Here is a 24,381-nt window from a genome sequence, read left to right as displayed (position 1 = left end):
ACGGGGAAAAATTTGTTCCCATGTCATTCTTTAATAAAACAGTATATCCTGCAGTCAGTAGTAAGATACTGTGAAATGATCCCTCATACACAATATTCAGTATCCAAACGAAGTCTTAACTCCTTTATTCTTTCTTTTAGGGCTTCAGATATGCCATTGGTTAACCAAATTTTTTCTATGGCTACCAGTATACTTATGGCCATGGCTTCCTCACTACCCCCATATTTTTTCTTTGTTTTTCTTAAGATTTTAAGTGCTATGTGCTCTATCTGTAAATTTATCATTTATAAAAGATAATAAACTTTAACTTTTAACATTAATAACTTATCTTTGTTTCTTAATGCTATTGTCTTGTTCACATCGGGAAAGGACCTGTCATTTCGACATGTTTCGCCCGTAGGCTGCTTCAAGAAAAGTCCCCCCTTTTGTACTTTATCTGTACCATCCCGATCTGTGTAATGTTTTTAGTATCAAGATGTGAACAAGAGAATAGCATTAAGAAGCAAAGATAAGTTTTTAATGTTAAAAGTTAAAGTTTATTATCTTTTATAAATGATAAATTACACAGATAGAGCACATAGCACTTAAAAGCTTAAGAAAAACAAAGAAAAAATATGGGGCTAGTGAGGAAGCCATACTACACGAAGCAACAGACCGATACATAAAGACAGTAAGTAAACGCAGGAGAAACAAAAGACCCCAATGGTTCAGTAAAGAAATTTCAGACCTAGTTAAACAGAAAAAAGACGCATTTATCACCTACAAATATTTAGGCAGAGATGGGGCGAAAGAGGACTATCTAGACAGATCTAAAGCTGTCAAAACAGCAGTCAGAGAAGCCAAACTCCGAATGGAGGAAGAGCTAGCACGGAAAATTAAGAAAGGGGATAAATCTTTCTTCAGCTATATTAGTGACAGGAAAAGAAACAAAGATGGGATAGTACGCCTGAAGCAATCGGACGGTAACTTTGCGGAATCAGATTCTGAGAAGGCAGAACTACTAAACAAATACTTCTGTTCAGTGTTCACCCGCGAAGCGCCGGGAGCTGGTCCACAGCTGCAGACGGGAGATAACCAGAAAGACCCGTTTCAAGATTTTGAATTTACGGCCAGTAGCGTCTACGACGAACTATCAAGACTCAAGGTAAACAAAGCCATGGGACCGGATAACCTACACCCCAGAATGCTCAGGGAGTTAAGGGAAGTCCTGGCAGAACCATTATCTGTTCTTTTCAATCTTTCCCTAAGCACAGGAAGGGTCCCCTTGGACTGGAAAACCGCCAACGTAATCCCACTCCACAAAAAGGGCTGCAGGACAGAGACAGCAAACTACAGACCAGTGAGTCTCACGTCTATAGTGTGTAAACTCATGGAAACACTGATCAAACAGAATCTTGACACAATCCTAGACGAAGAAAAACTGCGTGATCCACACCAACACGGGTTCACCCAGGGCAGATCCTGCCAATCTAATCTGATTAGCTTTTTTGACTGGGTTACTAGACAACTGGACGCCAGAGAGTCACTGGATGTGGTATATTTGGACTTCAGTAAAGCATTTGATAGCGTCCCTCATCGAAGATTACTGAACAAGCTGAAATCGATAGGATTAGGAGACACTCTAACTACATGGGTTGGGGATTGGCTGAGCGGTAGACTTCAGAAGGTGGTGGTGAACGATACCCCATCCGAAGCATCGGACGTGATCAGTGGAGTGCCGCAGGGCTCGGTCCTGGGCCCTATTCTATTTAACTTATTCATAAGAGATATGACGCAAGGACTTAGAGGAAGGGTATCACTGTTCGCCGCCGACGCCAAACTTTGCAACATAGTAGGCAAAAGCTTATTACCTGATAATATGACACACGACCTACTGTTGCTGGAACAATGGTCAACTACTTGGCAGCTAGGCTTCAATGCTAAAAAATGCAAGATAATGCATCTGGGTAAGAGAATCCCGCGTAGAACTGGTTAGGACCACGGCGGAACGCGACCTAGAGGTGATCATTAGTGAGGACATGAAGGTTGCCAATCAAGTGGAGAAGGCTTCCTCCAGGGCAAGACAAATGATGGGGTGTATCCGCAGAGGTTTCATCAGCAGGAGACCTGAAGTTATGATGCCGTTGTACAGAGCCATGGTGAGGCCTCACTTGGAGTACTGTGTTCAGTTTTGGAGACCACACTACCGAAAGGACGTGCTGAGGATCGAGTCGGTTCAGCGAACGGCCATCAGGATGGTCTTGGGGCTCAAGGATCTCACGTATGAAGAAAGATTAAAAAAATTGCGGCTGTACTCACTTGAGGAAAGAAGAGAACGGGGAGATATGATTGAAACATATAAGTACATCACGGGACACATCGAGTCAGAAGATGATATCTTCTGGCTCATGGGACCCTCGACCACCAGAGGGCATCCGCTGAAAATCAGGGGAGGGAAGTTTCATGGCGACTCCAGGAAGTACTTCTTCACCGAAAGAGTAGTGGATCATTGGAACAGACTCCCACTCCAGGTGATAAAGGCCAGCAGCGTGACGGATTTTAAGAGAAAATGGGATACTCACGTGGGATCTTTAAGGGAGTAAATTCAGGGGAGGGGATACTTGGAATGGGCAGACTTGGTGGGCTATAGCCCTTTTCTGCTGCTTTTTTCTATGTTTCTATGGCCACAAGTATACTGGTAGCCATAGAAAACATTTGGCTAACCATTGGCATATCTGATGCCCTAAAAGAAAGAATGAAGGACATATATTCTAGCACCCATTAATGTAACGGGCTATAAGACTAGTTGTACAATATAATGCTTTCTTTCAGGGTCGTATTGGTACACCCATGTTTCATCACCAGTGGTAACATGGCCCAAAACATCGTCTTGCCTCTCCAAAAGGTCTTGGTAAACTTCAACTCTCCTTTGCTTTTGCTCATCGGTGAGCTCCTTTAGGACCATTTTTGCACACACCTTTCTCATGCCAAGATTTTCAGTTAAGATTTTCCTAACTGTTACTCATCGATGTTTACTTGGTCTGCTATGCTTCTTACAGTTAGCCGACTTTTGCAATGTTTTCATCAATTCGTTACTGGCCACCCTGACCTCCCTTCATCAGTAACGTTTTCTCTTCCCTCAGAAAAAACATTTAATCCATTTGTACACTGCTGTTTTCTTCTTGCATTATTCCCATATTCACGGAGGACATTCCTCGCGGGGACGGGTGGGGACGGAGGGATTCCTCACGGGGACAGGTGGGATTCCTCACGGGGACGGGTTAGACTTTGGCGGGGACGGGTGGGATTTCTGTCCCCGCGCAACTCTCTAGTCCGCAATTAAGATATGTGGCGCGGCGGGAGGCGAGTGTGCCGGTGTCTGCTTTGCAGCTCACCTGGCAACAGGGCCGGACTGGCCATTGGGAGGACCGGGCATTGTCCCGGTGGGCCGCGGCCCATCCTCCTGTGCTGGCTGCAGTCCTGTGAGTGGATGTTTAGCCTGCCTGTCTTCCCCTTAGTATCCTATGAGCCAGGCAGTGTATGAGGGGGAAGTGGGGGGAGGAAGAGAAGCTTCACACTGAGTCTGTCACAGGAACTCAGTGAGGCTGTAGTGTGACTCCACATGTGACATCTGTAATCAGGAACAGTTCCTAGTGCTCCCATGCTAGAGAGGTGAGGATATGGGGGGAAGTTAATGTGTCTAATAATGTGCTCCTCTGTAAAAACCTCTGTATCTTCCATGGGGGACATGCTAAATTTGAGGAAATAAAAAAGCTGCTTATGATGATTGCATAGAGAAGTTCAGTAAGCTGAGAGGAGGGCTGGGCTCTCTGTGAACAACCAACACACTAATCCTCTGCGCTGTACCTTATGGAAAACTCAATATAGCAAAAAACAGTAAAGTGTATATGTGGCCCTTCACAGTGCTTTTGTAAACATCATAATAAAATAACAAAGGCTCCAGATCCAAGATGGCGTCGGGCTGGACGCGCTGAGATGCCGCTCTGAAGATTTTCCTTCAACAATTTTCAAACAATTTGTAAGCGGTTCAATTACTTACCCGATGCCTAAACGGAGGGGCCGTAGCACCGCTGGTGCCTCGCGGCCCACGGCCACCCCCGCGGCTGGAGACATCGGGGAACTCATCAGGCGGATGCAGGGTATTTTTTCGGCGTCGGAGGGAGGCCCGCAGAGGAGTAGCGGCGTCAGTGAGGACGTGGAGATTCCTCCGGGATTGGAGACATCGTTGAGCCCCGACGTTAGGGCGCCGCCCCCGCAACCTCAGCTAAGCAGCTCTCTAAGGGGTAAGGTAACCCCGGAGGTCGGGGTCTTGTCTTCCCCTGAGGCAAGTAGTCCATCACAGAGCCTGCTGACAGGAGCTCATATGGATATGAGCTCCTTTGAAGAAGCTGAGGGGGAATCATCTGAGAGGCGAGTTAACCTTCAGGGACAGCGTAAAGTTATTCAACTGGACGGTGAGCACTATGACATTTCTTTACCTGTATTTTCTTTGGAAAAACCCTCAGAAGTAACTCTGGACTCACTATGGGATCTTATGGCCGGACTAGTGAAGACCATAAGTCCCAAACTTCAGTTAATTGAGGGGAAATTATCACAACATTCTACTGAACTTAAAGATTTGAAAAAGGATATGACTGCCTCTAATTTCTCGGTTCAAAAGCTTGAACAGGACATTAAATCATCCAAACAATTACAGGAATCTTTAATGAAAGATAATATCAATCTTAGAAGAAAAATGGAGAACTTAGAAAATAACTCTAGATACAATAACTTAAGAATCATTAATTTTCCTAAGCTTCCACTGACACCTCCTAGAGAAATGTTTAAAAGATATTTTCTTGAAGTTTTGGGGGCCTCAGAAGATTCATTACCTCCTTTATCACGAGTCTATTATTTACCTAATAAGACTAAATTACCAAAAAAGCCGTCGGATCAAGGACTATTGGATGTATCAGAGTTATTGGAAAAATCAGATAAAGAGGTTGTAGAACCGAGTACTTTGATTATAACAGTAGCTCTCTCTATTGATAAAGTATGGTTGTTAAAACTGTTCTTTAAAAATAGACAGAAAGAATTTATGGGTTGTAAAGTCCAGGTATTTCCTGATTTATCACGAGAGACGCAAAGGCGTCGTCGTGAATTTCTTTTGTTGAAGCCAGGTGTTATATCTTTGGGTGCTACTTTTTATTTGCGACACCCTTGTAAATGTATAGTCCATCACCGATCAGTTAAATATGTTTTCTTTGAGCCTAATCAGTTGACTTCTTTTTTAGCGCTCTCCCGATTGGAGGTAGAAAAATCATAAGCTCTATGACTATAGGTTAATCCCAGCAATCAGCCTTCCAGCTAACTTTATGAAAGAGTGTACATTAAGTTCAATTCTTTAATTTTGGCTTTATTTTATAAGAAATCTTGGATCCAATTTAGAGGACTTGAGCATTTTAGTTAATTTATGATTTAATGTTATTGGAATGTTTCTTGCTTTATCTAGAATTGCTAATTTGCTTTCTGTACAAGGTATTCTTGATTATATGATTTGAAAATCAATAAATATATTTAAACATAAAAAAAAAAAAAAAAAATAACAAAGGCTCCAATAATGAAAAATAAAAGTCCTTTTCCCATTCACTCAGGTTGCACAAGTCCGGTTTTCACCCGAACAGTATATTTTTTGACCAAAACGGATGTCTACAATTAGTAAAATTCCCCAATCACATATTTTTTTATGGGGACAGATTTGTATACAGATTTGTAGATTTTTTTTATTATACAAATTTTATCTTTTTGTAGACTTGAAGTCTTGAACAAAGAAAATGAGTACAGCAAAAAAAGCAAAAACAGATAGTGGAAGACCATTCCAAGAGGCCTGGACAGAGTACATATGGAGTGATTGAACGCAGTGGGAAAGCATTGTGTATTATGTGTAATGAAAGTGTTGTGTCTCGCACATCAAGTGTCAAACGTCACTTTGAGACCAACCATAACAGTGTTGCTGAACTTGGTTTAGCTCAAAGAAAAGAGTTCCTTGTAGGAAAATTAAAGAAATATCACTCCCAGTCTCTTAGTTTTAGCAACTATCTTTCAAAAACTAATCATCTTACAGTTGCCAGCTTTCAAATTTCACTGTGCATGGCAAAACATGGTAAGCCCCTCTCTGATGGAGATTTTATCAAAAAGGCAATTTTGGCTGGGAGTAATTCACTTTTCCATGATTTCCAAAACAAGGATAAGATTGTGCAGCGCATCTCTGAGATGCCGCTAAGCAGAAATACTGCAAAAGATAGGGTTCTGCGAATGGCTGCTGATGTTAGTCAACAGCTTACTTGCGACTTACAAAAAGCACCCTTCTACTCCATGTGCTTGGATGAAAGTACAGATATTACTAACCATGCAAGACTAACGCTCATTTTGTGTTATGCTACTGGTGACATCATGAGAGAAGAGCTGGTAAAACTGCTGTCTTTGCCTGGAAGAACACAAGGGATAGATATCCACAATGCTGTGATGGAGGCTTTTTCATCACTAGACATAAGTCCAGAAAAAGTAGTTTCAGTTACTAGCGATGGAGCACCTAGCATGGTGGGGACAACATCAGGATTCATTCATTTCTTTGCTAAGGAAGCAAAACATCCACTGATTCAATTTCACTGCATAATACATCAAGAGGCTCTCTGCGCCAAAGAAAGCTGCAAAAACCTTGACGATGTCCTCAAAGATGTAACAAAAATGGTGAACTTCATCATGGCGCGTGCTCTTAATTTTCGACAATTTCAAGCCCTTCTTGATGAGGTTCAGGCACAATATAACACTTTACTGATGTACAATAATTTCCGGTGGCTGAGCAGAGGACGAATGTTAGAGAGATTTGTGGCCTGCTTGGAAGAAGTTAGGCTATTTATGAACGAAAAGGGGGAAGACTATCCTCAACTCACCAACATGGCCTGGCTTACCAACCTCATGTTCTTTACAGATTTTACTAACCACTTTAATGTACTAAACAAAAAATTACAAGGCATGGGAAAAACAGCAGAAAGCATGTTTAGTGACATCAAAGCTTTTGAGAGAAAATTGCATGTTTTTGAAAAAGACCTTGAGAGTGGACAGCTAAAATATTTTCCCAACCTAAAAATACATTTGGATAATTCTACAACATTTGTGGACAGTCATAAAAAACACCAGTAAATCCACAAAGCATATTCCACCATTGTAGCCGAAGCAAAGGAGAATTTTAGTAAAAGATTTTCTCAGTTCCGTAAGATGGAGACAACCCTTTCATTTATAACTTCCCCAGAAAAGTCCACATTTGAAGATCTTGATCTTTCCTGCTTACAGTGGTTGGATATTCAAAATTTGGAAATGGAGCTACTGGAATTTCAAGAAAGCTCTATCTGGAAAAGTAAATTCAATGACCTGCGTGCGGCTCTTGAACGTATTGAGTGTGAAAGGGTGACAAATGAAATCACTGCTAGCAGTTCTGAAAATGAAATCCTAAAAGCGTGGAATTCTCTGCCAGACAATTTTAAGTCCATGAAAGCACTTGGGATTGCTCTTCTTACTTTGTTTGGGTCATCCTATGCTTGTGAGCAGCTGTTTTCGGCTTTGAATCATATAAAATCTGATGCTAGAAACAGATTAACGGATGATATGAGTGCTGCATGTGTTGCTCTAAAATTAACGCACTATGAGCCAAGGATTGACAAGTTATCAGCATGCATGCAACAACAAAAATCGCATTAATTTTTTTCAGAGCATGCCCAATGCATATGTTTACATGAAGCAGTGTTTTCAGTTTGCAGTTAAGACATTTTCTAAGTTATTTAAATATTATTTAAAGATGTTATTTAAAAAAGGGACTTTACATGGCCCTGTTGTATTCCAATCTGGAATTTCCAATAAAAACGGTTGGTTTAATTGAAAGCTCTTTTGTTTTCTTTACATCATATTATTAGAAATGTAATGATTTAACTATTTTCTAATTTGATTGTAAATTTTACAAAAAAACACGTATAGACTCTTTGGGAATGCACACTGAGTCTTGACACAGTTAACAGTTTTAAGAAGTTTATCTTTTTTTTTACTCAGGATACATTTGACATGTTATGTGAATAATACATTTAAAATATATTGTGTAACTGAATCAAATTCTTCCTAAATTCATTAAATTGAATGAAATCATTAAAACATTATAAATTATAAAATAAGCAAAAAGAGTTTTTAGGTTGTAAAATTCAGATGTTCCCAGATTTGGCCAAGGAGACGCAGAGAAGGAGAAAAGAATTTCTGTTAAGGAAACCTGGTGTTTTATCTCTGGGGGCAACTTTTTACTTGCGACACCCATGTAAATGTGTTGTTAATTACCATTCTCATAAATATGTTTTCTTTGAGCCATCTCAACTGACAACTTTTCTCACAACTGCATCTTTGGAGAAAGAAAGTGCTTAGTTTAAGAAAGGGTGCCTCAATCTCATTCGACTAGCTATTACTTTGTTTTAATAATTTTCTTGTCGCCTATTTTCCTTCTTGGATCTTTTTGAGGACTTGAGTAGAAATTTATGCTTATATGTTCTTTGATATATGTTTTCATTTATATTAATTTCTTGCTAAATTTCCTTTCTGTACAAGTTATAATATGCTTGAATATATTGAAAATCTCAATAAATATTAAATTAAAACATTATAAATTGCCAATAAATTGAAATGAAAACCAAATCAAATTGATTCTCTGACAATACAAAGATTCCAACCTTTAAAAATGATGTTACATAGTTCAGGCAACTTTATAAAGAGTTTTTAGATACTAAAATCTTGTTATTAAGGTTTAATTGACGTGCTGGCACTTTGAGGAAATTCTTTGGTTTTGTGCGGCAGTTTGGGCACTCGGGCTCAAAAAGGTTAGCCATCACTGAATTAGACTCTGAAAAACTGTAAGGCTGTTTTAGATTCTTTAATTTTTCAATTTGTATTTTATATTTATCTTATTACTTTTTATTCTTTAGTTTTTTTAAGGTTGCTTTTAGATTAACATTTGTAATTGTAATTAATAGGTGTGTTTGCTTTTTTTCTTACTGCAGCTCCTTGTGACTATAATGGGAGAAAATAAACAAATAAGATACCTTTAATCACATGATTAGAATTTTAATCGAAATACAGTCCTAAACATAAGTAATGCGCAGGTTAGCGTGCATTAATAGGAAAAACATACTGCCCCTTATGCCTGCAATAAATTACCTGAGTTTGTCAGGCCCCTTCCCTTCCCTTATTTAAAAGCAGACTGAAAACCCACCTTTTTGATATAGCCTTCAATTCTTAACCCTACTCCTCTGCCCAGCCTGCTGATTATCCATTCCCCTTAACTGTATCCATGACATCCTGTAGGTCTGTCTTGGCTGTTTCATTTCATTTTAAATTATTTTTATTGAATTTTGACAATAAACACCCTTTAACATCAAGTACAATAAAGGTGAACTGTCTTGGCTGTTTAGATTGAAAGCTCTTTTGAGCAAGGGCTGTTTTCCTCTTCTTTGTGACTCTGTGCAGCGCTGCGTGCATCTGATAGCACTATAGAAATAATTAGTAGTAGTAGTAACTATTTTGCTGTTGCCTGTTTTTCATATACAGTGGTACCCCGGTTTACGAGTGCACCAGTTTGCGAATGTTTTGCAAGACGAGCAAAACATTTGCAAAATCAATGCCTCGGAAACCGAGTTTGCCTCGATGTATGAGCACCCCTCCTCCCCCCGCGATCCGGCACCCTCCTCTGCTCGTGTCGCCCCCCTGCCACAATCCGGCATCCCCCACGCACCCATCCACCCACCCGAACACATCACTTATCCCCATCTGACACCCGGCACCAACGCACAGGACATGCCGGTGCCAGTGCCCAAAGATCTGCTGTCCTTTTTGCTGGGCCTTAAGCATCTGCGCATGCTCAAGGCCTTCGAGTTCCCACTCTCTCCGGTGCGTGAGAGATGTTAGAACACAGCGGGGAAGAAGATGCGAGTGGGGGGGGGGGATGGCGGTCACGCGGGGGAGCAATGACGGTTTTAGGGGGGGTAGAGCAGTGCCACTGGCCTCGGGGGCGGTGGGGGGGTGTGTGGGAACGAATCAAGTGAGTTTCCTTTACTTTCTATGGGGAAACTCGCTGTGATATACGAGTCATTTGGTTTACGAGCATGCTTCTGCAACAAATTATGCTCGTAAACCAAGGTTCTACTGTACTAAGCACATGTTAATGCACATTTTTTTAACTTAGTGCTCCATGCTGTCAAGAACTAGACCAGAGTTTATTTTCCAGTCCTGCTCTTGACTGGAACTTAGAGGTACTGATAGATTCATTGGTATTGGTGGTATGGGCAACCAACTATTGTTCTGTGAAGACACTTAGCCCCCCCCCCCTCCTTTACTAAGCCACAGTAGAGGTTTCTACCATGGCCTGGAGTATTAAATGCTCCAACATTGCTCTGATGCTCATAGAAAGCCTACTGAACACAAACACTATTCAGAGTTCAACGTAACTGTGCCACCTACTCTCACCCAGATACTGCATATTGTCATGTCTATATTGTCAATTATGTCATCTCTGTCGTGTCTCGACCATATTGTGAATGTACCTTTGTAACCCGTTCTGGACTCCTTTGGGAGGACGGGCTAAATAAATGAGTAAATAAATAAAATTAACCAGAAAATTGCTCTTGGACCTAGCTCTGTTCTCCTCTCAGTCACAGGGAGAGCATTGTAGACCTTTGCTGTTTTGTTTGGATGCCATACTATGTCTCAGGATTATTCCCATTGTATTCTAAAGATGAGAGATCTTGCGATATAGAACTAGGGAAACCAATAAATACAGCATCAGTAAGTGTTAAATGAATGCTCTATCTTAAATGTGTTTGGCTGTGTGCCTTCATTAATTTATTTACAAGTGCATACTGTGAAATGATTTCAGTAAATTGCATTATGTATTAGATTTAAGCATATTTAATTGTACTATATTAAACAATTAAACTGTTTCTTTTTCTGGCAGATGGTTGGCTCTGGCTGATAAATGACAGTTTAAGAAGTTTAAACCTTTTTTCAAGTACATCAAAACCAAAAATAAAGGTAATGTTTTCTTTGTAACATGAGAGATAACTGATGGATTTGGTTTGCTGTGAAATTTCCAGGTGCATAGGACACTTTTCGTAGGTAAGCATTCTGAGCAACTAGACCATCTTACTTGCCTTTAGTATGTTTCCTGAATGTCTGTTAATATAGAGATGTATATTTTTTTTCTTAAGAAATGTTAAGTGTGACTTACAGTCTTGTGGTTAGTGTAGAGTGCTTCCTTTCAAGCCACTAAAGTCCATTAGTGAGTTTTACTAAGCATGGTCAAGCATGGAAGAGATGTAGAGATTCCCAATTATTTGTTCTGTTTGAGCTGAGTGAGCTGTGAAGAATGCTGTGTATGCTCTGCTGACATCTAGATTCTCTGATAGACGCTTAGGGGATATACAGTGACATTAACTTGATAGTGCTGCTGAATATGTCCTTAGACCAATTTGGCACTAATTGGACAGTTTCAAGGCAGTCAGTCAGTGTAGTGTGGGTAGAGCTGAAGGAGATCCAATTAGCAGCTATATTCAGACCAGTGACCAAGTAATAAACCAGATAAATTTAGAACAGCAAAGGCTGTCCTAATTTTATCCAATTGGCAGTCTAAATATGGCTGCTAACTGAACAGCACTTCCATGTTGGCACTAAAATCAGATATTATTGAATATTTGGTTTAATTTGACTATGGTAGCCATCATTCACTTAACCACTGACTGCCATGGCTAAATATCGAGCGCTTAGGGTCAGATTCTATATATGGTGCATGTGCAAATTTAGTTGCCACCAATGTTAAACCAATTGATGTGTAGATTTTAATGTCCTTCCTACTTCTGCTCTTAAAATGAAGGATGCAAATTAAAGAGCTAAGGCTGGTACTGGACAGACTTGCATGGTCTGTGCCCCATATGTGGTAATTTGGTGTACGATGGGCAGGGGAGGGCATCAATGGACTCTCAACTAACTTGGAACATGAGGATGTTACTGGCCAGACTTTATGGTAGATATCCTGCTAACAGGATGGTTGGATAGGCTGTAGTGAGCTTGTACAGCAACTTTAGCATTTGGAATCTAGGACAATTCCAGGTGGACTGTATAGTCTATGAGCTAGAAATATCAATGAAGAGACAAGTTAATTTAATCATGTATTTTTTAATGGGTTTAACTAATGGGCAGACTGGATGGACTGTTCAGGTCTTTTATCTGCTGTCATTTACTATGTTACTATGTTTAAAATTAAGAATCACCTGTATTTCCCTAGCAACAGCAGCAGATGAATCCAGAGACCAATGGGATAGCCCACATCTACCAGCAGGCGGAGATAGAGAAACTGATTAACAGGTGGTCTTATTGGCTGGCACTCCTCCTGTCTCATCAATATGCTCTATCTCCCAGCAGGGGAAAGTCGCTATTCCAATAGCTCCTGGATTCTGGCTGTGGCTGGATATTCAATTTCTCCTGTTGAGATTTTCTCTTCAGTGAGCTTGCGATTCTATCTCTCCTGTTGAGATTTTCTCTTCAGTGAGCTTACAATTAATTCTATTTCTCCTGTTGAGATTTTTCTCTTCAGTGAGACAGGGGTGTCCGGCTGAACGGTGCCGGCTTTAGAGGTTACACTTGGGCCCCCCCTTGTCCCTGCCTCACCCTCCCTCCTATGATTGAGGGTCTATCTGGGTCTCTATTTTTCTTCTTTCCCTGACAAGAAAAAAAAAAAGACTGCAGTTGCTTTCCACGATTGGGTACTCTCAGTGGTGCTCAACCTGTTCCTGCCAGTGTCTGACAGCCCTGTAAGCTAGGTTGTGAGTATGCCTTTTTTGCTTTACAATTGCATGTTATATTTTCTGGTTGTTGGTGTTGTGTTTGGTGCTTCGGGGGACACGGTGGCTGTCGCGTGGTTCGCCGGTTGTTTACTTTATTCTCAGCCGCTATGCTTTGGTGAGAGGTTCGTATTTTGCAGCTAATTTTCTTTTTTTTTGCATATGTTTGAGTGGACTGAGCCCCCGCGTTGTAGTTTGGGCTCGGTTGGAGAAGCTGCTGCCTTCCCGCGTGCGGGAGACGCATGGTGGTTTCCTGTGTGGGCGGGGGGGGGGTGTCCTTGCATTTGCAGCGTGTTTCGCTGAGGCTGCCCGTCGATCGGCATGTGCCGCGGCTGTGGTTGGGGTGCTACAGGGTAGATTCTGTTGTAGAGCCCGTGCCTTTCCGTGGGCTGGTGGATCGCAATGGTGCTCCGACTCTGGCAGACGCGCTGCGGCGTTCTTGTGGTCTGTTTCGGCGGTTTCTTTCTCTCTGCGCTTTCCTCGGTCTCCCGGTTTTTCCCTCCCAGTTGCATGGGGCCGGCGAAACAGGCAAAGGTTTGTTCTCTGGCTCGGCGGAGCACGTCACAGCGTGGCTTAAGTTTCCCGCTTGCCTTGGCTGTGTTTGATTCTCCGGCTGTGAGCCACGGTCTTTTCTGAGCAAAAGACTAGCGCTCCTGCACTGGGGGGAGGGCGCCGCCGCTTTCAGTAGTTTCTCTGGTAGCTGGCTTATATGGGCTCAGCCGTCGCTTCTCTGCCTTCCAGGTCGGTTGAGGCGACAGTTGCTTGCAGTTTTATCCTGTGTTCATGAGATATTGGGGCCCAGGGTGTGGGAATCTCCCGAGTTGATTGATTTGCCGCGCTTGCGTTATCTTCTATGGGAATCTCTGCAGACCCATTAGCATGCGGTTTGGCTCTATACTTCTCCACCCAGTTTCGGCTTCTCTCCGTACTGGGTTGGTACCCGTGTCTCACGGTGCTGGGTTCAGTCGCAGGAGAGTTCCCAGATTTTTTCTCTTTTGGGGATCTCTTCATCTCTCTCGAGGTCTCCCATGGGTGACACTATGTAAGTTTGGCGGTTTTCTTACTATTGATACCATTGATGTTGCGCTGACTGTGTCTGGTAGCGCTATTGAACTGCTTCCTACCCTTTGAAGCGGTTTTAGGGGCATATTGGCTATTTCCGATTTCCATCGGGCATAACTATCTTTTTCTGTGTAGCGTTCCAGGGTCTACGTCCGCGGTGTCCCATCGTTTGCCTTCCCTGGGCCACATTGAACTGCACACCCGCTGTCAGCTCTTTCGGCTTTCTCATGGACAGGGAGCTGTCATATGGGCAGGTCGCAACGCTTTTGTCTGACACCGGTTAAGTGATTGCATCTCGTACGTATTCCCTTTATAGGCCATACGTCTTTCGCTCCCGTGGCATGGAGTTAGTACTGTTTTCATGGGTTACATTACAAACCTTGAATTTTTTTCCTAGGAGGATTTATTTCTTCTTCCTGTTCCTGCAGTGATCGTACTGCCATTTACTGTCCTCTTGTGCTTCATTCTGAGGGGATCTTGACTTCTTCCATGGCCTCGTCAGGCTTTCACATGAGGGAGTAGTCGCTATGCTGTCAGGTCAGGGAGTTGTGCACATTTTTCAGGATGCTTGTGCCTTTGCAACCTCCTCAGATTTCCAGTTCGTTCAAGGAGTCTCTCTGTTTGGTGTTTCTCTTGGAAGTGTTACTGGTCCTCAGGACGGTTCTTGTAGTTTTTGGGGTACCACTTAATGTATGGTGGCCAAGACGGGGGCATTGGGCAGGCTGGATCCCATTCTGCTGCATTAGTTCTCAGGGTTACACATTTCTGCTGGCAACCTGGGAGGGTATCTACATTTTCTCTATGGACTTGGAATCGGCACTAGGTTTGCCTGCCTCCCTTGGAGCGGCGCTTTCAGTTTTGGCACATGCCATTTCGCCTACCCTTGGATTCATAAGCGTTTTAGAAGCTGTGAGCGGTGGTACCGTTTTGGCGCTGCCAGGCGATTCATCTAATTTCTTCTTGACTGCCTGCTTGATTCGGACGACTTCCAGTCGGGCCATTTGACTGACATGAAAAGGGTGGTTTCTTTTCCTCAGTTCCTTGCTCGTGCATTTTCGAATTTTCTCCTGTACTCTTTCTAGGTACATCGGGATGATGTTTTGTTCATATAGGAGAGCCAGGTGCTTCTTTCCGGAGACTTGGACGTTGGGTCTCGGTCTCAGAGTGGATTTATTCTTCTCTTTTCATGTCCAAGAGTATGGGATTATGTACAGTTTCTAGGATCCATATTGCTGGCTCACTGGGAACTTCGGCTTGCTATCCCCTGCTGCTGCTACAGCTGTCACTTTGGTTTCAGTGGTTCCCAGTATCTCAGGGCCACAATTATTTGGTATGCTCCTCCTGCATCGCTCTGGGTGATTTGATGGCTCAGTGCGATTTCTCTTTTAGAGACATGCCTCAGTCTTTGCTGGACTTGCTCATGTCCACTGATCGTTCCGGGCTGTCGGGTTGGGGGGGCTCGATGGCTTCCTTCCTCACCTCCAGGAGTCTGGTCTTCAGAAGCGACTCCGTACTTGTTCATTCTTCTACTCTTGAGCAGGGTCAGGCTACCTTTCTGGAGCTTCTGATTATTCTTCTGGAATGCCGCTGAGGATCCTTTTGGTCAGTATTAGGATGGGAGTTTTTCTCTACAGCTTGGGCAGTAGGTGTTGTACTCGGTTGGCAGGTGAAGTTGTTCTGCTTCAGTGGGTGTACTTTCATCTTCATCTTCTGTTGGTAGATCCTTTTCTGGATCAGGATGTGAGTTTGGACAGACTTTATCTTCACGGAATCTATGCATGGCCCATTTCTTGTATGTTACAGTGTACAGCGCTGTGGGCGCTCGGGACAGTGGGCAGGTTGGTGGTGGTGTCATCTTCTGCATCCTGGATATTGAGATTTGTGGCTCGGGCGTTCTAACTCTTTTTATGGACGTGAGATCTCCTGGGACTAGACCTCATGGCTCGTCTCTCATTTCTAGGCTTCCTAGCTTCTTCGGCGGGCCCAGGAAGTGTGCGTTAGAGGGGGTTGCTGCGTGGCTCCTTTTTCGCCTCTGCCTTCTCCTTTTCAGTGTTTTCCGTTGGCTGATATCAGTTTGGATCTGCCATCTCGAGCTCACTTTCCGGGCACTGTATTTATAAAATCTCTGGATTGGCGCCGCCATCCTTCCTATACGGTTTTGATGATTTTTCGACAGCTGGATTAAGAAGTTTCCTGGTATCTCTGGCTTTGCTCTCCTAGGGTCCGATCTCCTTGGATATTTGTACTTCTTTAGTATTACGACCTAGCTTTTTGGAAAGGTCTTGGCTGACGTGTAAAAGTTATGAGAAGCAGGTTGTTTCTTCTTTTTTCCAGGTGCTACGGACGTCTTCTCCTGTGGCTTCTGCTTCCGTTTGGAGGTTTTTCCTTTCTTGGGCGCTTCTTAGCGTCTGACCCACTCCAGAATTCCTTTTTGGGCACGAGTGTATTGCCGAGGCCTTAGCGTTCAATTCCCTTTGGCTTCTTGTGCCATTCTTGGCTTGTTACATGGGCTCGGTATATTGCTCGTCGCTTAATTCTCAGCTTCAGGTTGTTCAGTTCCTACACAGAGTGCAGTGTATTCATGCACCTCTTTGGAAGCTCGGTTTGGAGTACAATCTTCATGTACTTCTTCTCAGTTTTCCGAAGGCTTCATTTCATCCTTGTCTTTTGGCACTCCGAGGGGCTGTGCCGTTGCTCATGTTGTTTCTTGTGGCCCTGGTTTCAGCTCTGCAGTTTTCTATGTTGCAGGCCTTTTTCAGCGGGGATTCCTATTTCTGATTTCCGAAATATAGGGTGTCAGTTCGGATGGTACCACTATTTCCTTCTGTGGGGGTGTCATCCTTTCTTTTCTGTCACACTCATTTTTCCTTCCTTCTTCCTGGGAGGTAACCTTGGGAGCAGTGTTGTTCTTCACTGCATTTTTTGATAAGTACGTAGCGTTCTCCGCGGGCTCGGTTTCTGATGACTTTTAGTTGTCTATTTTTCCTTTTTTTGGTATTATTCCAGGGACGCCTCAAACATATGGCGGCGTACGAAGCCTACATCGCTCAATGGGTCCAGGAGGACATTCTTTATGCTTGCTTGCTGGCAGGGAAACGGTTGGCGAAAGAACTTCATGACCATTCCGCTGGAGCGATGGCTACTTCTTGGGCTCGGCCCTGAGGTTTTTTCCTTGGAGGAGATTTGTCTCGCGGCTAATTGGTCTACCGAGCGTGCTTTCTCTCCGCATTTCTGCTTGGATGTGGGGGCACCTGCGGTAGGGGCGTTTTGTGCTTCGGCTGTTGCGGAGGCGGCGTTTGCTTCCCACCCAGATTGAGGATTGCTTTGCTACATCCCATTGGTCTCTGGATTCATCTGCTGCTGTTGCTAGGGAAGGAAAAATTATGTTCTTACCTGTTAATTTTCTTTCCCTTAGACGCAGCAGATAAATCCAGAGCCCCACCCTTTCTGGATATTGTCTCTCGGCTTTTTTCTTTTACAACTTTCGCAGTTTGTTATTATGGCAGGTTGTTTTCGGTATTATTGCATTTTGAGTTTTGTTATGGGAAAGAAGTTTTTTACATACTATGCCTATTGCTGGTTACGTGTGCTTGGGCAAGGAGCTATACTGATGAGACAGGAGTAGTGCCAGCCAATAAGACCACCTGTTAATCAGTTTCTCTATCTCCGCCTGTTGGTAGATGTGGGCTATCCCATTGGTCTCTGGATTCATCTGCTGCGTCTAAGGGAAAGAAAATTAACAGGTAAGAACATAATTTTTCCTTGTTTCCCATCTTCTGAATCTAGTTCCAGTTTTAAAGATTCTTTGAAAAGATTAGTTATCGGAGCTTCTGCTACATCCATGAGTTCTCTTAATACCCTTGGACATATCCCTTGTCACCTTTAAAAGGATATAAACAGGATAGAGTTGTTGCAGAGTGACTGCTATGGTTAGCGGCAGGCTGAAAATCTAGCTGCTGTACTGCTATTCGTATAATGTTGGGTATAGGTAAAGTGAAATAAGAGTGGTACTGTAAGTGTCTGTTTAGTGGTGATGGTCAGTTCCTATACAGATAATTTATATGTTTTATTTAGGGCTGATGAGTAGTGAGTAGTGAACAGTGATGGCTGCAGGCTTCCTACAGCTACTGAAAATCCAGCCCTCAAGTTTCTTTCCTGTAGTGGGAATTTTAATTTATCCGAGGTCAAGCAAGCAGCATATTTTCACATTTGGGTGACGTCATCCACGGAGCCCTGCTATGGACAGTCAAAAAGTGTACTGTAACTTTAAATTTTTTGAAGACTGCCCACACCGTGCATGTGCCGGTGCCTTCCAGCCCATCGTCAACTCACGGGACCATCAGTTCTCAGTTTTTCACAGAACTGAGAAGCTGTTCTTTGGAGTTTCTCCAAGTGTGAGAAACTTTACTACTTTTGTGCTTTCCTGTTTCCTATTTCATTGTTCTTCTGTTTTATTGTTTTCCTTTTGTTTGATAGTAAAACTTCTGAATTTTGACCAAATTTATTTTTTGGGCCTTCAAGCTCTCCCCAGCCTGTTTTCAGGCCAGGAGCATTGAGCTTTTTTGGGGTTACTATCTACTTGACTTCCCCGGACCATAGAGTCCTTTGATCTTACATTGGCGGTGTTCCCCTTGATGTCCAAGCCTCCTAACGGCTTTAAGCAGTGCATCAAAGCATCCAAAGGCTTCATTGAGAGACCACACCATTGACATTCCCCTTTGAAAAGACCTCTTTCCTCCTCTAGGCAACAGAGTTCTTCACATTCTCGACATTCTTCTCGGATCCAGGTGGTGGGGTCCCAAGAAGCCAGAGAGTGAGAGATTGGTTGTGGCCCCACAAGAGGCAGCTGAAAGAGCTGGCAAAGTCCAATGCTGAGGGGGTTCAGGCGGCTGATCGGTGGTGGGACTGGCTGGGTCAGTGACAACCTAAGGAGAGACCGGTGATGGCATTGAGAGCCATCAGAAAGGACCCCAGATAAAGCATCCTGAGAGACCCTAGTAACATTGGCCAAGATCTAAGGAGTGCTCAGCAGAGGGGACCAGCTGGGATGGTGGCAGCTGGCTGAGTGACTGGTGAACGGTACCGGAAGCTGCCAAAGACATTTAGGGCCAATACAGGGTCGGAGAAAGGACTCGGGAGGGAGGGATGGAGTCCAGGGAGACCCGGGAGAACGAGGAGTTCAAAGAAGGCCTTGGGACAACCAGGAGGTCACATGTTTTAAGAACTGTGTGTGTAACCCTGTTGTGTTGTGTTGTGTAACCCTGTTGTGTTGTGTTTCACAGAGAACAAAGGTGCCTGTGGGTGGATTTGTGATGGGTAATACCACTTGGCCCAGTCACATGATCACAGTTCTTAAATGAATATTTGGCATTTGTGCAGTGTGTACACTCGAGTTTTTATGCACATAATATGCATAATAAGCACGCTCTGTTACATACTTTATAGAACCTACCTTCTGAATAAGTTACAGTTGCCCTCTTTCTGCATCGATTAGATCATATCTTTTTAGTAAATAACTATATATCCTGTAATTTCATTCTGTATTTAGGTCAATATTTTATTACTAGAGTTTAAGCCCGTTACATTAACGGGTGCTAGAATAGATGTGTAGAATTTCTTTTTCTGTCTCTCTCCCTCCCGTTGTCTTTCTTTCTTTCTGTCTCTTTCCCTGCCCCCATCTTTCTTTCTTTCTTTCTGTCTCTCTCCCTGCCCCCATCTTTCTTTCTTTCTTTCTCTCTCTCTCCCTGCCCCGTCTATCTTTCTTTCTCTCCCTGCCTCCTTTATTTCTTTCTGTCTCTCTCCCTGCCCCCGTCTGTCTTTTTCTTTCTTCTATTTGCTCCCGGCGCTATCCATCACCATTTCCTTAGTCCTCTGTACCCTTTTGGCCCTCATCGATCCTCCACTGCATTTATCACCCTTTCAGTCCCAGCTCCATTCCTATATATCCTTCCTTCCATTGTCTCCAAGGCCATTCTTCCTGTCCCTATATTCCACCCCCACCCAGCTTCTCTTCCTTTTTTACTCTTTCTCTTGTACCCCACCCCAGGACCAATTTCTCTCTCGTCTCTCCCCCTCCCCATTCCAACATCTGCCACTTTAACCCTCTTCATCCAACCGCACCCCAACACCAGAGCCTGCACCAATTCAAATCCCACCTCCCAATGGTATCCTCAGACTACTCTCTCCAGCTCCTGACTCCCCCACCTTCCTCCTCCCTGGCCACTGCACTGAATCTTTGGGCAGGCTGCCCCTCCCCAGCCCTTCACCCTGATGGACCCTCCACATAACACACCTTGTCCACCACCCCCATAGGTCTGCCCTCCCTCCTTGTGGCTCTGCCCTCCTGGACCCCCATGACTTACCCGAGGCAGCAGCAGCGGTCCTGACCTACCAACCCCTCCTCCCTCCCTCTGTGCCTCAAAGCAGTAGCTGCAACAGTGATCCTGACCCGCCAATCCCCCATTCCTTACCCAAAGCAGCAGTGGCAGTGCTGTAAACAGGCTGTTTGCAGACAGCCCCGACAGCGCCTTTCCTCTACCATATCCAAAGTGATGCGGCAGAGGAAAGGTCCTGCCAGGGCTTGCCGCAAACAGCCTGTTTACAGTGCTGCCAATGCTGCTTTGGGTAAGGAATGGGGGCTTGGCAGGTCAGGACTGCTGAGACGCTTCCATGCTTGGCGGTTCCTCTGCGCTGAGATGCTTCCCTTGCTTGGCGGTTCCTCCCTGCTCAGCAGTTCTATTCTACTGCACATACGGAGGCATGGAGTTTCAAGTGCGCATACGCAGCTAGGGTTTTATTATTATAGATGATTGCATAACCTAAAATTTTTAAACTGTTCATGAGCTTCTGGTATAGATGGTATATAAATTTGGGCCCGGATTTTTGAACCAGCGCCAATTATCAGCAGCTGCCAATCGCATGTCAATCATTCATCAACACCAGTTTCAGAATCACACCAATGTGAAAAATAGGCGCTGGAGATGTAAGCCATTTCCAGTGCCTATCTTTGAGTGAATCATGCCAATGTAGGTTCTTTAGATCACTTAACGGCACTTCTGGCGTTGGCCATGCCTCAAATTTCAGTTAAAAACAGTGTTTTATTGCAGATAAGGGGGTCTATTGATGCCTAGAAAATCAGTACTGGCTCAAGAATCCAGGCCTTACTGTATTGTATTGCGTGAAATGGTATCAAGTTTCAAGTTTAATAACTATGATAAAATCGCAATTTCAAAAATTCAAAGCACCTCCAATAAAATGTGGGGAAGACAGACAAAACAAATAAGAACGTAGACATGGACAAACATGACTTATTGATGCGAAAGGGATGGTGGGAGAACTACCATTGTGATAGGAAAGAAAACAATTAAAGGACAAAACATAAGGACAGGGAGAAAGAGAATAATCAAAGCCTCTTAGAAATCTTAGCCGTGTTAGTCCACTCTTCAAGGTAATATGTAGACATTCTGAAGATCACTGAAAACTCAATTATTTGACAAATTTGTTTAAACTTCCTTGACCGATCTGCTCTACATCAACTTGTATGCTCCTATTTCCTGTTACTGATATAATTTTGCTGCATATTATGCAGTTTCTTTTGTTGTAAACCATCTTGAACTGAAAGGTATGACGGGATATAAATAACGCTAATCATAAACTACGTTAAGTTAAATAAAAAAGGTATTTTTTTTTTCTTTTAATGTTTTTGTTTTATTTGTACATATTACCTATATTGTGTTGTATTATTGTACCGTAATATCATTACACTCCTTAGAAAGTAAAGAAGTCCTTTTAACCAGATCTAGATGTTTTTCTCAGGGCCACAGTTTGAGAGAGCCTGATTAGTATGTCACATTTTATATCCCCTTTTGTTTGTTTTTTCTCTGCTGATGCAGGTGATTGTCGTCTTAGTGATAGAGGCTGGAAGAAGAGTCTGGTGTTGTTGCAGATAGGAAAAATTATGCACTTTTTGGGCGTTTATATGTTTGTGTTTAATTATCCTCTCCTGCCTTTATTTTAGGAAGCTGTTGTCTCAGCACTGACTGCCTTGTGTAATGAATATTACCAAAATAAACAGAAAGAAGCTGATTTGATCATTCAAGGTATGTGAATCACGCTTACAGACTCTTCATTCTTAATTAATGATAGTACTTATTAATTTTCTTAATAGGAAAGATTTGAAGCAGATGATAAAGGCCCTTCAAAGAATGCTATTATGGATTACCAAATTCCAGGGCCTATCCCAGTTATGGAATGTGCACTTTTGAGGTACAACTAATAAGTACATGTGAACTCTTATATAATGATGAATTCATACTTGTTCATTGACCCAGATGGAAAGGAGGCCCTATTGGTATGTTGGCAAACTTTTGTTGACTTTTGAGTGATTGCTCTATATCTTTGATCTTGCCATTAGTCTTTAATAGAAACATGACAGCAGATAAATGCCAAATGGTCCATCCAGTCTGCTCATTCGCAACATCCACTATCCTGATCTCCCTAAGAGATTCCACATGCCTGACCCACATTTTCTTGAATTCACACAGAGTCTTTGTCTCCACCACCTCTAGTGGGAGACTATTCCATGTATCTATCACCCTTTCTGTAAAAAGTATTTCTTTAGATTACTCTTGAGCCTTAACCTCATTCTAAGCCCTTTTACTATGGAATTTCCTTTCAATTAAAAGAGACTCACTTCTTGCATATTTGTGTCACATATATATTTAAACATCTCTATCATATCTCCCCTCTCTCGCCTTTCCCACATGTATATGTATTGAGATCTTAAAATCTGTTCCCGTACGCCTTATGATGTAGACCAGGGGTGTCCAACTTTTTGGCTTCCCTGGGCTGCATTGGCCGAAAATATTTTTTTGGGGCCGCACAAATACTTAACACTAGCTGATGAGCCAAAAAAAAAAGTTTGAGCAGGTCCCAAATTTGCAATCACTAATATAGAAGATGTACGTATCTAATAATAAACCTTCATTAAAGGGACAGTGTGGAGAGGAACCCAAAAAAGCAGTAATACTTACCCTGACTGAGTGATCCTCCACGTACACCGCTGACAATGGGAGCAGCCACAGACTTCCGCATCCCCATTTTGATGAGCAGGGATGTATGCTCTGGTTCTCCCATTCACTTCTATTACAGCTACGGTGAGCTTCTTCAGAGGTGAGCCTCATCAGAGCGGGGATGCTGAATCAGCTGTGCACGTGGAGGATTGTTTAATCAGGGTAATTGCTTTTGTGGGCCTCCCACTTTTGATCTTAGCTAGTAGGGATCCCCAAGCCTCACCAACTGACAGCTACCTCCTCCCCCTCCAACTTCCCAAGTTCTGCAGCTGGCAGCAATATTGCAGAGCTGCTGCCTTCCCTCCTTCCTGCCCCCCTTGGCTTTCATTCATGCATGAAAGCAGGGGCAGCTTGAGGATATTGCCATTGGCTCCAAAGCTTAGAGATTTTGAGTTGCCAGACTGGAGGAAGATGTCTTCAGTTGGCAAGGCTTGGGAATCCCCACTAGCTCAAGTATTTATAAATTGCACTCAGGCAGGGAGAAACTTTGGTGCCCATCCACTAATTTTGGACTCCAGTCCCTCCCCAAATCAGCTGTATATGACTACGCCACTGAATACAAAAATAATTGTGATGCACATATCCCAAAGCTAACATATTCCAGTTAATGAATTCAAAATAAAACAATATTTTCTACCTTGTTGTTTGGATGTTTTGTTTTTCCATCATCTTGGTCCCAGTTTCTCTTTCTGCTTTTTCTCTATCTTCAACTAATTCTCTTTCCAGTGTCTGCTGTCCATTTTTTTCTCCTCTTCTCTCGTTGCATTTCCTTCTTATGTCTGTTTCCAACGTATTGATTTTTCCCTTTCAGCTTTCTTAACTTTTTCTTTTCTGCCTCTGTCCACTCAAATCTTGCCTTCTTTCTCACCCTTCTTCTTTTTAAATTTCAGCTACCTCTCAATTCTCCATCTTCTCTCATGCCCTAGCTCTCCCATTTCCCATCTTACTCCTTTCCCACTCAAATCATGCTTCTTTCTCACCCTTCTTCATTTTAAATGTTCATCTACCTCACAATTCTCCATCTTCTCTCAGTTTCTAGCTCTCCCATTTCCCACCTCACTCCTTTCCCAGCCTCCTATTCCCTTCTATCTACTCCCATTACCACATTTCTACCACTGTACTCGCTGCTCTCTCACTCATCTTGTCATCTCCCTTTTGACCTCATCCACATGGCTCACCACTTTCAGAATCCCCCTCCCTCTCTCCACTGGTCAGGCTATAACTCCCTGTCCCTTTCTTTCCATCCCCTAGCATCATCTTATCCCAGCTCTCTTCCCTCCTGCCCTTCCATGGTTCCATCTCTCCTCCTCTATCTCCATGGTCCAACATTTTGCTCCCTCTCTTTT

General features: G+C 43.1%; 1 protein-coding gene across 2 annotated transcripts in view; it reads left to right on the top strand.

The window, feature by feature from the left end:
* Positions 1-24,381, top strand: part of TBCD (tubulin folding cofactor D) — a 487,835-nt gene that overhangs the window by 338,369 nt on the left and 125,085 nt on the right. For both annotated transcript variants that reach the window (XM_033961208.1, XM_033961209.1), the window contains 2 exons: positions 11,021-11,097; positions 21,982-22,063. In XM_033961208.1, coding sequence (XP_033817099.1) covers positions 11,021-11,097; positions 21,982-22,063 — 159 coding nt within the window. The remainder of the gene's footprint in view (positions 1-11,020; positions 11,098-21,981; positions 22,064-24,381) is intronic.

The sequence above is a fragment of the Geotrypetes seraphini genome, chromosome 10 (assembly GCF_902459505.1).
Source record: "Geotrypetes seraphini chromosome 10, aGeoSer1.1, whole genome shotgun sequence".
Taxonomy (NCBI): domain Eukaryota; kingdom Metazoa; phylum Chordata; class Amphibia; order Gymnophiona; family Dermophiidae; genus Geotrypetes; species Geotrypetes seraphini.
Note: the sequence above shows the minus strand (reverse complement) of the source record. Positions and strands in the feature narration are given on the sequence as shown.